An 11,975-nucleotide genomic window follows, 5' to 3' on the forward strand; every position below is an offset into this window, starting at 1 on the left:
GGCGGGCGTGATTAAGGATGCCGTGCAGGTGCGTCCGCCCTCCCTGCACGGCACCGCAGACCACGCCCCACCACATACCCCCATCGCCTGATTGAGGCTGGGGAGCCATCCGGCCGAACCTACTCCCCCACCGCCAGTGGGAGAGGGAATCAGCCCGGACAGCTGGCGCCCCCAGGCCCCGGCCAAGCGACGGGGAGGTGCGAGTTCAGGTGGCCGCCCGCGAATCCAGCGGTGCAGGCCAAGCTGGTTCGGAAGTCGGACGCGTGGCGTGTGCACCCGGCGCGGCCGGCACAGTCGTGAGCCCCAGCTCACAGGTGGCTGGGCAGAGGTGTGGCGTGTACTGGCCTCTGGTGGTGGTGAGGCCGATCTGGTGAGCACGGCGATCTCAAGCGTGGCACACGCCTCGCTCGCCAGTTCCACTCGAGCAGGCTCCCCTGGCACGGGGACCTCCAGCTCCTTGCGCGGTCCATCCGTCACTGCCGTCGCTCCCCGCTGGAGCAGCCCATCGCGCGACTCCTCCGTCACTACTACTCCCTCCGCCGCCGCCTGCTCCCGCTGGGCGGCCGCCATTTCGGCCACCATCTGGGCCAGCTCCTCCATTCCCTGGCTCCGATACGGACCCGCCGTGCTGCCTCCTGGGTTTCGGCACCAATGTGGCGAGAATAAGGCACGGCGGGACCACGGAGTATCATTCGGAGCCATCTTTATTTACATCTCACCACAACAATCCCCAAACCCCTGAGTCCCCGTGTTTTTAACTAGGCGGGCGTGATTAAGGATGCCGTGCAGGTGCGTCCGCCCTCCCTGCACGGCACCGCAGACCACGCCCCACCACAATGTTATAAAAGGTACAATTAAATATTTTCATGGATTTTTCAAGGATAAATGTCTAATTTGATCAAAAGTTCTATATGCCATTTCTGGAGAGAGTGCAGTGGAAATGTTGTCACTTTTGGACTTTGCTACTTGCAGCTAAACATTTGCAGCTAAATAATGTATAATGTAAGCAGAAACTGCAACTGAATGAGGGAATATTTGTCTAAAAACTTAAACTGAACTAGAAGGGTACCAGTGCTCCAGCTTACCATCTTTACCTGAGTAAATCTGTTTGTTGAACAATCTAAATGGTTGATTCAGAAACTTCTGTGACATCAACTTAACTGAGACTCATTACAAATTTCACAAAACACAGTTGAATACTTAGTTAATTAGTTTTTATTAGTTATTTTTGTTTTTGTTGTTACGTTAATTTTAATAAAAAATAAATAAATAAGTAAATAATTGTCATGGTCCCCGTGCCTGCCCAGCCGGCCTCACAAGGCTACACTTGTGTTTTTTTTCTCTTTCTCCCCCTATCTCTCTGCCTGGGCGGAGCTCACAGCTGGCTCCCGCCCTTGGCTCTCACAGCTGTTGGCGATCAGCTGATTATCCGTCTTCTATTTGAGGCTGGGTCACAGATCCTCTCATCGCGGGATGATTGCGCTACTGACGTTAGTCTACCTTTCCAGCTCCCGTGGTCTTACACCTTTATGCCTTCGTGATTTGTGAGTGATATCTCCCTTTCCCTGTTCCAGCTTATCTTCCCGGACCTGTGACCTCCCCGCGGTACGAACGTGTGTGAGGACGTGAGCGAGCGTGAGAGAGAGAGAGCCTTCCCCTAATCCCCTGGAACCCTGAATTTCCCGTCACTGTATATATTATTGCACGGGTGTGTAAATAAATTGTGTTTTGAGACATCAACCTGCTCTGCGCTTGAGTCCCTGCTTTCAGCCCGTGACAATAATATCTTTATTTTATTTTATTATTAATTTATTTGTTGTTCCCAGAGAGCAAGCCAAACACTGGTCCTGACTATCTCTAGTAGTGGTGCACTACTAGTGAATGACCGGTGAATGTGGGGCGACGGTGGCAAGAAAAAACTCCCTCCTGGAGGAAGAAATCTTGGGAGGAACCAGGCTCTCTGGGAGGACCCTTCCTCCTAAGGGCAATACTTACCAGCGGTCTGAGACGACGGTTGTTCCTTCTCAGCACGATGATGGCTCTAACTTGCTTCCACACCCTGTTTTAGAATGAAGAGAAAAATGATTAACAAGGTAATAGGACATTTCAAAATTCTCTCAGCTGCTGTGTCTTCTTACGTTTCTCTTGTAAAACAGGATGTAGGCAGACTGCTGCTGTTCCTCAAAAACTGCCGATCCAGTTGTGTGGAGCACCCGTGCATCATTATAGGTGAGCCAATGATCTGATGTAGACTGTGGGCTCTCCTCAGGATGCACAGAATGACAGATGTAGTGTCCTAAGATCACATTAAGACAAATGAATCCAACTTCTAAAAGTCAACTGATTCAAGCAAACAGTGGTTTGGACTTAGTGCTTCTTAAAACATCAAAAGCTTTTGTGTGTGAGTCCTTCACTCAAAAGTAGCATTTTCTGTTTGTAACAAGTCAGTTGTTTTACCTGATTCTGTGCCTCCATAGTGACTAATGATGCTTATGAGTTCATAACGGCCATCACCCTGAGAAGGAACAAATCCAAAGATCAGTTTCATAAAGTCTCACATCAGTGCGATAATTAAGCTGATTCTCTGAGATGTTCTGCAGTCTGTTTTTACCTGTTTGGATGACACCACCAAGTCCCTCTGCAGCCTGACGGGGTCATTCACCTTCTGAAGCTTGTGGGTTTTTGTAAAGCCAAACCTCTTCAGGTGAAAGATGAGAACTCTGGCAGAAAAGAAAAAAAAAACCCAAGGTACAAAATAAGAAGAATGAGTGTCAAACACAAACCGAAGATGGGAGAAAATGACTGCTCAAGTGTTGTCTAAAAAACTCTGATGTTTAGTGCGCCACAGTTTGGAAATCAGGTCAGTCGATCAATTCTGATGTGACCTTACTCACCTTGGCAGTGTATCAAAAGACTGCTTCACTTCCGAGGTCGTCCCTCCACAGTCACAGGTAAATTCGATTTTTTGTTCCTAAACAACGGCAAAGAGAAAACAGGCTTTATGGTAGAAAAAAAAATCACAACCTATGCGCACACACAAGATCAGTGATACTACATCTCTACTGGAATTTGTGATCTTACCTTCAAGTATGTCCCTAACATGTCCTCAACAGACCCCTCTGGAACCAGGTCAAGGGACAAGCTTGTAAATTCCTCCTGTTGTGATGACTGGTGACCGCAGCTACACATTTAAGGAGTAACGTAGTTAAAGTAACGATCAAGTAGGTGGAAAAGAGGTATATGAAAATGTTGCAATCAGCCCTGTGTTTCTGAAAGACTGGCTTACCTCTTGCATGTCCTCATGTTTTCCATTTTGAAAACATGATGGTCTTCTACTGGGCAGGTATAACTTCGGCCCAGGAGAGCTGCTTCCCTCTTCAGGTGAGGTGAGAGGCTTTTCACCTCATTGAGGAAAAAGGTTAGGAATTCATGAGCGTCCTGAAAGAAAAACACAGAGGAGATTTAGAACATAAACATTAGAAGGTAAAGCAAAAAACAAAATGTCCAAATAGCTGACGCACTTTCTGTGCACTGCCTTCGTATTCAGGAACCTGTTGGCTGAATGCCTTCTTAAAAGACATTAGGCGGCGTTTTTTAAGGTCATAATCTCTTGATTCATGACAGTTCCTGATGTTCATGAGCCTTCTGTAAAAAGGAAAGGGTAAACAGACATTTCTGGTGTTAGATATCTTTGTTCTTCAGGTTTCTGAAGAAAGTAGAAGGTTGACGTAGCGCACCTTAAGAGCCGAGCTTCTGGGACTGCTCTCCACAAAGTCTCCTGACGGCTGACATCTCTAATGAACTCCTCATTGTTGAAGAGGCTCTGCAGGCAGGAGTTCATGTAGCAGCTGTTTACAATGTTTGGAAACCTGCCACACATACACAAAGTTTACACTATCAGTGTAAAATAACTCATTTCCACTTTGACAAAGAGAGCTTTGGTCCTCGTGCACCACGTGTACTCACCCGAAGCGGTCCACAGTCTGAACTTTATTTTTCTTTTTTTTTCTATCCTTCAAATTTTTCCCTAAACTATTGCAAAAAGGTAAAAACACAAACACACAATTAGGAAAGATGTCAAGAAGCTAAGCAGTGTATGTGCATGTATGCATGAGCTTTGAAGTTTGAAGTTTAAACATTTTGGAGGACGTTTTTCTCTTACATGTCAAACACCTGCTCCAATCCATCCTCTTGTGCCAGAAACTCCATAAGCAAAGTGTCCCAACTCAGGTCTGATGGCTCACTATGTTCAGTGGTGTTTCTAACCTGGTTGGAACTTTCACCACATTCCTTATGGGTGCTGCTGCATGCAGAAAGAAGAAAGGAGTCAGGGATGCATAGCAAGCACAACAGGACAACAAACAAACATTGTCTCTCTGGAGAAAAGCATTCAAACATCTAATTCTTATTGTGATCAGCAATCGGCCAAAATATTAAAAGCACTTACCTGGGATTGTCTGTAGTTATGACCTGTACTAGGTCCTCTGAACTGTTCAGTGGAGGCTTGATGTCCAGTTCTTGGCCTTTTGTTTCTAGGCAGTCTTCTTTTGGTGGTGCTGCCTCAGCAAGTGTACAGTCCTGCTGCAGGTTCTTTAATCTGCAAAAATATACAAATATATAGAAGATTAAGTATCAAATCTGCAACCAGAAGGATCCCAAAAGAATTTTTCTTTAAAGTGAGAAGATTAAAGTTTCCCTTACTTGTCACTCTTTTTATCAGGTTCCCCTGTTGTTTCTGGAGCAACCAGTTCTCGACCTTTTGTTTCTAGGCAGTCTTCTTTTGGTGGTGCTGCCTCGGCAGGTGTACAGTCCTGCTGCATGTTCTTTAATCTGCAAAAATATACAAATATATAGAAGATTAAGTATCAAATCTGCAACCAGAAGGATCCCAAAAGAATTTTTCTTTAAAGTGAGAAGATTAAAGTTTCCCTTACTTGTCACTCTTTTTATCAGGTTCCCCTGTTGTTTCTGAAGCAACCAGTTCTCGACCTTTTGTTTCTAGGCAGTCTTCTTTTGGTGGTGCTGCCTCGGCAGGTGTACAGTCCTGCTGCAGGTTCTTTAATCTGCAAAAATATACAAATATATAGAAGATTAAGTATCAAATCTGCAACCAGAAGGATCCCAAAAGATTTTTTCTTTAAAGTGAGAAGATTAAAGTTTCCCTTACTTGTCACTCTTTTTATCAGGTTCCCCTGTTGTTTCTGGAGCAACCAGTTCTCGACCTTTTGTTTCTAGGCAGTCTTCTTTTGGTGGTGCTGCCTCGGCAGGTGTACAGTCCTGCTGCAGGTTCTTTAATCTGCAAAAATATACAAATATATAGAAGATTAAGTATCAAATCTGCAACCAGAAGGATCCCAAAAGATTTTTTCTTTAAAGTGAGAAGATTAAAGTTTCCCTTACTTGTCACTCTTTTTATCAGGTTCCCCTGTTGTTTCTGAAGCAACCAGTTCTCGACCTTTTGTTTCTAGGCAGTCTTCTTTTGGTGGTGCTGCCTCGGCAGGTGTACAGTCCTGCTGCATGTTCTTTAATCTGCAAAAATATACAAATATATAGAAGATTAAGTATCAAATCTGCAACCAGAAGGATCCCAAAAGATTTTTTCTTTAAAGTGAGAAGATTAAAGTTTCCCTTACTTGTCACTCTTTTTATCAGGTTCCCCTGTTGTTTCTGGAGCAACCTGGTTTCTTCTCTGTAGAAAGAAACCAAAAGACAGGACATAGCTGTGTGCTTCATTGCTCTTAATTGCTCCCATTTCATTGTGATGAATAAATGCTTGATGATAGTGACTCTTTCCATAAAACATACCTTCCAGAATTTGAAAATAGACCAGCGGGACTTTTTCTGTGGCTTTACAGTGGGGGTCTCTGCCTCTGTATCGCTGTCAGTTTCCTGTAGAGAACGAACAAACATAATGTTATTAAAAAAGAAAAGTCACTTAAAATTAACAAATACATTTTAAGGAAAATATGCATTTCATATGTCTTCTGTAAAAGCAAACCGAGAAACAGCAGAAGAAGTGTCTCCATTTTATTTTCTTCTTCTTCTTTATACCATTTTCATGGTTAGGTGTTGTGGCAGCAACAGAAGCATCCGGGACGCTGATCGAGGACAAAAGTGTAAATGTTATTTTTCAAAGTGGAAATTTTTAACAAGGAGCGCATCCTGGATATTGCAAATAAAAAATAATAACTGTTATGAAATACCAAAATGAACAAAATCATGTATTTTGTACATTTACACTCTATATTTTCAACTAATCTCTGAATCGATATAAATAATAGACAAAACTAGAAGTAGTAAAAACGATATAAACACACAAGGCGGAAGAAAAACAACAATAAAAGGGAAATAAAACAGCTCACACTAAACCACTGCTATAAATATCTCCGGCAACATTGGATTAAAGAGTCACATTTCTTTACCTCTGTTGAGACGTAGAAGGAATTTCCTTCTCTGCCACGTTTTGGTTTTTTGATCTCTGTTTAGAAAGAAGAAAACCAACATCAGTAATGGCATAAAACAAACATTCCAAGGGAGGCTCTACATGAAAAGTGTCCAGTTAGAAAATTTGGTATTATTTTAGATTATTTATCAATTTAGTGAGCTATCGACTCATGAAGTGGACCGATATGAATATGTTTAAATAAATTAAAAACAATTTATTCATGCCTCAATTTGAGTTTTAAAGTTTATGGTATGAAATACAAAATACTTCATTTGGTTCAAAATTCAGTTTTTACAAAAATCATCTATGAAGCTCCATTAAAAGCTTCAAAATGCTTATTTACTGTAAGAAAATATACAGAGAAATGTGCTACAAGTCTCGTCAAACTTACCTTTCTGAGAAAAAAGCGTTTGAACATCTTTGAACCTAATTTGATCGCAGTGAAAATCTTCTGTGCTATGCAAAAGTTCAACTGAAAACAAGTTCAATAGTTGTATATTTATAAGCTTTCAGCATAGAATGTTCATACCCTGAACATATGTCATCATAATGTATGGGGCTAGTTTGCATATTTTGGAATGTATGCTCATTGGAACTGTGTGGTACTCGTCTCCAAGCAACCCCACTGTACATGCTTGAAATGTACAGTGCAATGTGCAAAAAATTGCAAAAATAAACAAGACAAGACAGTGCAATGGATATGTGCAAAATGCTGAGTATTGTGCAAAAGTAACTTGGTGTGTGTGTGTGTGTGTGTGTGTGTTTTGGTTAGTTTAGTTAATGTTTTACTTCACTCAGTTGTGTTGGTGTTCAGCCATGAGTGTATTTGATGACTTACCAGCAGTTTCTGCTTCTGTTTATGTGACATTATGTACAAGTGGTAGTTCGCTAGCATAACAGATTTGTTTACTAATTAGCTTCTAGGAGAGAGATTCGTTGTTATCGTGTTGTTGATTCTGTGCTCCGTGTAACAGATGATAAACCAATGTACAGTTGCCTTCAGTGCATAGTTGTATGCGGTGTGTTAATGCATAATGTCTGACTTTAAGTTTATGTAACCAGGCTGAAGTATAATGTCAGCTTATTTAGCTATATACTGTACTTGAGTACACCTCAGTTGTATCTTTATGTTTATTATGTAATCTGATTCCTAATTGATTGTATTATTATGCTTTGTCTGCAGAAACCACACATACACACACACACACTCTATCTCGCCCAGCTGCGGGCACATTCTCAATTGAAAATACAAAGAATGACAACTTTATTCCTGGACTCTGCCTGTTTGTTCCTCTCACATCTGAACATTTGCAAGTGTCCTGACCCGACACTCTGAAGTGATTGCTGCCAGCTCAGATTTCTTTAACCCTTCTGAACACCTATGGTACAAATTTGAGCAAACTAGGTGACTTCCTTCCTGTCACCAAGTTGTAACATTCACAAGATTTTCAGAAAACTTGACCTTTGACCTTGAGGTCAAGGTCACTGATATTCAAACTGAATATCAGTAGATGCACCATTGGTATTAATTCAAAATCCTATGCCTCTTGTTCTGGAGTTATTATCTTGACCAAGCTGAGTATACAATTATGAAAGAATTATTTTCCATTTTATTTCACTATCTGTAAATACGGCAAATAAACAGTATTTGTGACAATTACTAGTAAAGCGGTTAGTGAGAATCCACATCTGATTACAGTATAATACACTGCTTATTTATGTAAAATCATCATCAATAAATGTGTTCAAAACAGAAGCTACACTGGCTTTAAAAGTTTTTGTTAACTCTGGCTAGGGCTAGGGCATATCATACCGTTCACAGTAATACTGGTATGATGTTGGGCAACAACAAGAAAATGAAATATCGCGATTAGGGATGGGTACCGGTGTTCTGACATAAACGGTAGTAACCAGACCGAAAAGCAGTGCACATTTCGGTGCTTTATTTCGGTGCTTTTTTTTCCTGAGCTGTGATACACTTCTAGCCAATCATTTTACGTTTCCGAGGATAGTAGGCGGGGCCAGGTACGTACGTTCTTTTATGCAGAGCTACAGATTAAAAATGTCCAAGGCGAAGCGGTCAAAAGTCTGGCTGTACTTCATAGCAAAATATGCAAACTCAGCAGCCTGCAACAAGTGCTTTAAGCTGATACTGTGATACTGTCAAAGGAAGTAACACCTCGAATCCGATGAAACACCTGGCGACGCGTAGCGTTTTTTTTTTAAAAGCCGAGAAATGCGCCGTATTTGATGGCAGCAGCAGCCGTTCTTCTCTGCGTGAGTAGCTTAATGTTGTTTGTGTGTAATTTACGTTGAGTAGGCTAACCACGTTATTACATTAATGCATGTAAGGTGAACTAGCAAACATCATCATAGCTACATGCGGCTGTCTTCTTGGTTGATGGCAGATACTCCCTTCACCCTGGCCAAAAAGGCTAAAATGACCAAAGAAAAAGTGGGAAACAGCTAAACATGAGAGGTTTTTGGACAAGGTTTGTATTTTTTCCATTGTTTAAGCACTGCTTCCAGCTAAGAGTGATACCATATATGCCCCATAGCTGCAGAAAAGGCTAACATTGTTATCTTTTTACAAAAAACCAGCTGAATATGAGAGGTTTTTGGACCAATTTTGTGTTCTCCATTCTTTAAGCACCGGTTTGAGCACCGTTTGAGCACCGGCACCGTTTCAAAAGTACCGATTTGGCACCGGTATCAGATAAAACCTAAACGATACCCATCCCTAATCGCGATAGAATATGGGTAAAACGCGCATGTGCGGTACCTTTGTTTTCATACGCACATGGTGGAAAAAGCGTGCTGGCGACGGAGAATGAGAAGGGCGAAAGTGGATCGCTGAATGAAACGGATGAACCAGAATTGGTTTGTAAAAATGCTGCAACCTCAGTGGTGTGGAACTGGTTTAGCTTTCGTCCATCAGATACACAACAAAGCACATTTTTGGTAGAGCATGCTAGCAGGCCGTCGTTATTACCGTGTTTTTTGGAAAATACGGCACACTTAAAATCAATCCTTTGATTTTTCTAAAAATCGACAGTGCCCCTTATAATCCCGTGTGCCTTATGAAGATAATGGCACTATGCAATTCGCCCTTTGATCAAATGATGAGAGCTGATAGTCAAATAGTGCGCCCTGACATTTCCACATTTTGTAACGACAGACCATGTTGAGCGTGTCGTGACACTTGTAAAATGGAAGAACACATCTACTTGTTGGTCGCAGAAGAGCCACTGAGAAATGATTTTTTTAGGTGGCTCGTTACAACTCGATGGCTGGTCACCTGGAATAAGATAAGACTCTGGACCCAAAAATTGACCGATTTTACTGGCCAAGAATCTGTTTGGATGTGCGCTGATGTTGTGCGTCCAGTGGTGTCAGCTGGTGAACCAGCTGGCCATTCCAAAAGTGCCTTTATGCCCTTACTGCCCTTAATGGAGGTACCATTTGAGCACATTGGCATGGACCTCATCTGACCATTTTATCGACGAGAAAAAGTAAATCTTTCGTTCAGCTGTTGTTAACTGATCTTGACTTTGTTAATTAAACGTTGTAAACCTGCTTTCAGTGTGTCCTGTACATGAGTTCTTTCAGTAAACCACAGCACGGTGTGTTTTTTGAGCTGATGAAGTTAAGCCAAAACAAGAAACATGCAGCGGGAGACAGTAACTTGTTAAAATGTTTGTGGCGAGAATAAGGCACGGCGGGACCACGGAGTATCATTCGGAGCCATCTTTATTTACATCTCACCACAACAATCCCCAAACCCCCGAGTCCCCGTGTTTTTAACTAGGCGGGCGTGATTAAGGATGCCGTGCAGGTGCGTCCGCCCTCCCTGCACGGCACCGCAGACCACGCCCCACCACATACCCCCATCGCCTGATTGAGGCTGGGGAGCCATCCGGCCGAACCTACTCCCCCACCGCCAGTGGGAGAGGGAATCAGCCCGGACAGCTGGCGCCCCCAGGCCCCGGCCAAGCGACGGGGAGGTGCGAGTTCAGGTGGCCGCCCGCGAATCCAGCGGTGCAGGCCAAGCTGGTTCGGAAGTCGGACGCGTGGCGTGTGCACCCGGCGCGGCCGGCACAGTCGTGAGCCCCAGCTCACAGGTGGCTGGGCAGAGGTGTGGCGTGTACTGGCCTCTGGTGGTGGTGAGGCCGATCTGGTGAGCACGGCGATCTCAAGCGTGGCACACGCCTCGCTCGCCAGTTCCACTCGAGCAGGCTCCCCTGGCACGGGGACCTCCAGCTCCTTGCGCGGTCCATCCGTCACTGCCGTCGCTCCCCGCTGGAGCAGCCCATCGCGCGACTCCTCCGTCACTACTACTCCCTCCGCCGCCGCCTGCTCCCGCTGGGCGGCCGCCATTTCGGCCACCATCTGGGCCAGCTCCTCCATTCCCTGGCTCCGATACGGACCCGCCGTGCTGCCTCCTGGGTTTCGGCACCAATGTGGCGAGAATAAGGCACGGCGGGACCACGGAGTATCATTCGGAGCCATCTTTATTTACATCTCACCACAACAATCCCCAAACCCCTGAGTCCCCGTGTTTTTAACTAGGCGGGCGTGATTAAGGATGCCGTGCAGGTGCGTCCGCCCTCCCTGCACGGCACCGCAGACCACGCCCCACCACAATGTTATAAAAGGTACAATTAAATATTTTCATGGATTTTTCAAGGATAAATGTCTAATTTGATCAAAAGTTCTATATGCCATTTCTGGAGAGAGTGCAGTGGAAATGTTGTCACTTTTGGACTTTGCTACTTGCAGCTAAACATTTGCAGCTAAATAATGTATAATGTAAGCAGAAACTGCAACTGAATGAGGGAATATTTGTCTAAAAACTTAAACTGAACTAGAAGGGTACCAGTGCTCCAGCTTACCATCTTTACCTGAGTAAATCTGTTTGTTGAACAATCTAAATGGTTGATTCAGAAACTTCTGTGACATCAACTTAACTGAGACTCATTACAAATTTCACAAAACACAGTTGAATACTTAGTTAATTAGTTTTTATTAGTTATTTTTGTTTTTGTTGTTACGTTAATTTTAATAAAAAATAAATAAATAAGTAAATAATTGTCATGGTCCCCGTGCCTGCCCAGCCGGCCTCACAAGGCTACACTTGTGTTTTTTTTCTCTTTCTCCCCCTATCTCTCTGCCTGGGCGGAGCTCACAGCTGGCTCCCGCCCTTGGCTCTCACAGCTGTTGGCGATCAGCTGATTATCCGTCTTCTATTTGAGGCTGGGTCACAGATCCTCTCATCGCGGGATGATTGCGCTACTGACGTTAGTCTACCTTTCCAGCTCCCGTGGTCTTACACCTTTATGCCTTCGTGATTTGTGAGTGATATCTCCCTTTCCCTGTTCCAGCTTATCTTCCCGGACCTGTGACCTCCCCGCGGTACGAACGTGTGTGAGGACGTGAGCGAGCGTGAGAGAGAGAGAGCCTTCCCCTAATCCCCTGGAACCCTGAATTTCCCGTCACTGTATATATTATTGCACGGGTGTGTAAATAAATT

At 43.8% G+C, this 11,975-nt stretch overlaps 1 protein-coding gene across 1 annotated transcript; it reads right to left on the reverse strand.

Annotated features, from left to right (window-relative positions):
- Positions 1–2,117: 2,117 nt before the first annotated feature.
- On the reverse strand, positions 2,118–7,188 carry LOC147312737 (ubiquitin carboxyl-terminal hydrolase 46-like). Its single transcript, XM_086264330.1, has 16 exons — positions 6,837–7,188; positions 6,423–6,478; positions 5,999–6,098; positions 5,806–5,889; positions 5,634–5,689; positions 4,448–4,597; positions 4,163–4,303; positions 3,967–4,032; positions 3,738–3,869; positions 3,522–3,645; positions 3,287–3,438; positions 3,082–3,181; positions 2,895–2,971; positions 2,612–2,720; positions 2,458–2,515; positions 2,118–2,296 (listed from the first exon to the last, which is right to left on the reverse strand). The coding sequence occupies exons 1-16, from the start codon at positions 6,861–6,863 to the stop codon at positions 2,118–2,120; spliced, it is 1,611 nt and encodes a 536-aa protein (XP_086120456.1). The 5' UTR covers positions 6,864–7,188.
- Positions 7,189–11,975: the final 4,787 nt, after the last annotated feature.

This window comes from Aulonocara sp. 'chitande type north' Nkhata Bay, linkage group LG15 (assembly GCF_057382095.1).
Source record: "Aulonocara sp. 'chitande type north' Nkhata Bay isolate Kocher_YH1m ecotype deep benthic linkage group LG15, A_spYH_male_GT1.1, whole genome shotgun sequence".
Classification (NCBI taxonomy): domain Eukaryota; kingdom Metazoa; phylum Chordata; class Actinopteri; order Cichliformes; family Cichlidae; genus Aulonocara; species Aulonocara sp. 'chitande type north' Nkhata Bay.

Bases quoted from the DNA above. Each gene is read 5' to 3' on its own strand.
- LOC147312737 (XM_086264330.1), bottom strand. From the start codon at position 6,863: ATGTTCAAACGCTTTTTTCTCAGAAAG. The intron at 3,439-3,521 runs GTGCGTCAGCTA...TTTTTCTTTCAG, and splicing joins ACGAAGGCAGTGCACAGAAA to GACGCTCATGAATTCCTAAC. The intron at 2,721-2,894 runs GTGAGTAAGGTC...CTTTTCTGCCAG, and splicing joins TCTTTTGATACACTGCCAAG to AGTTCTCATCTTTCACCTGA.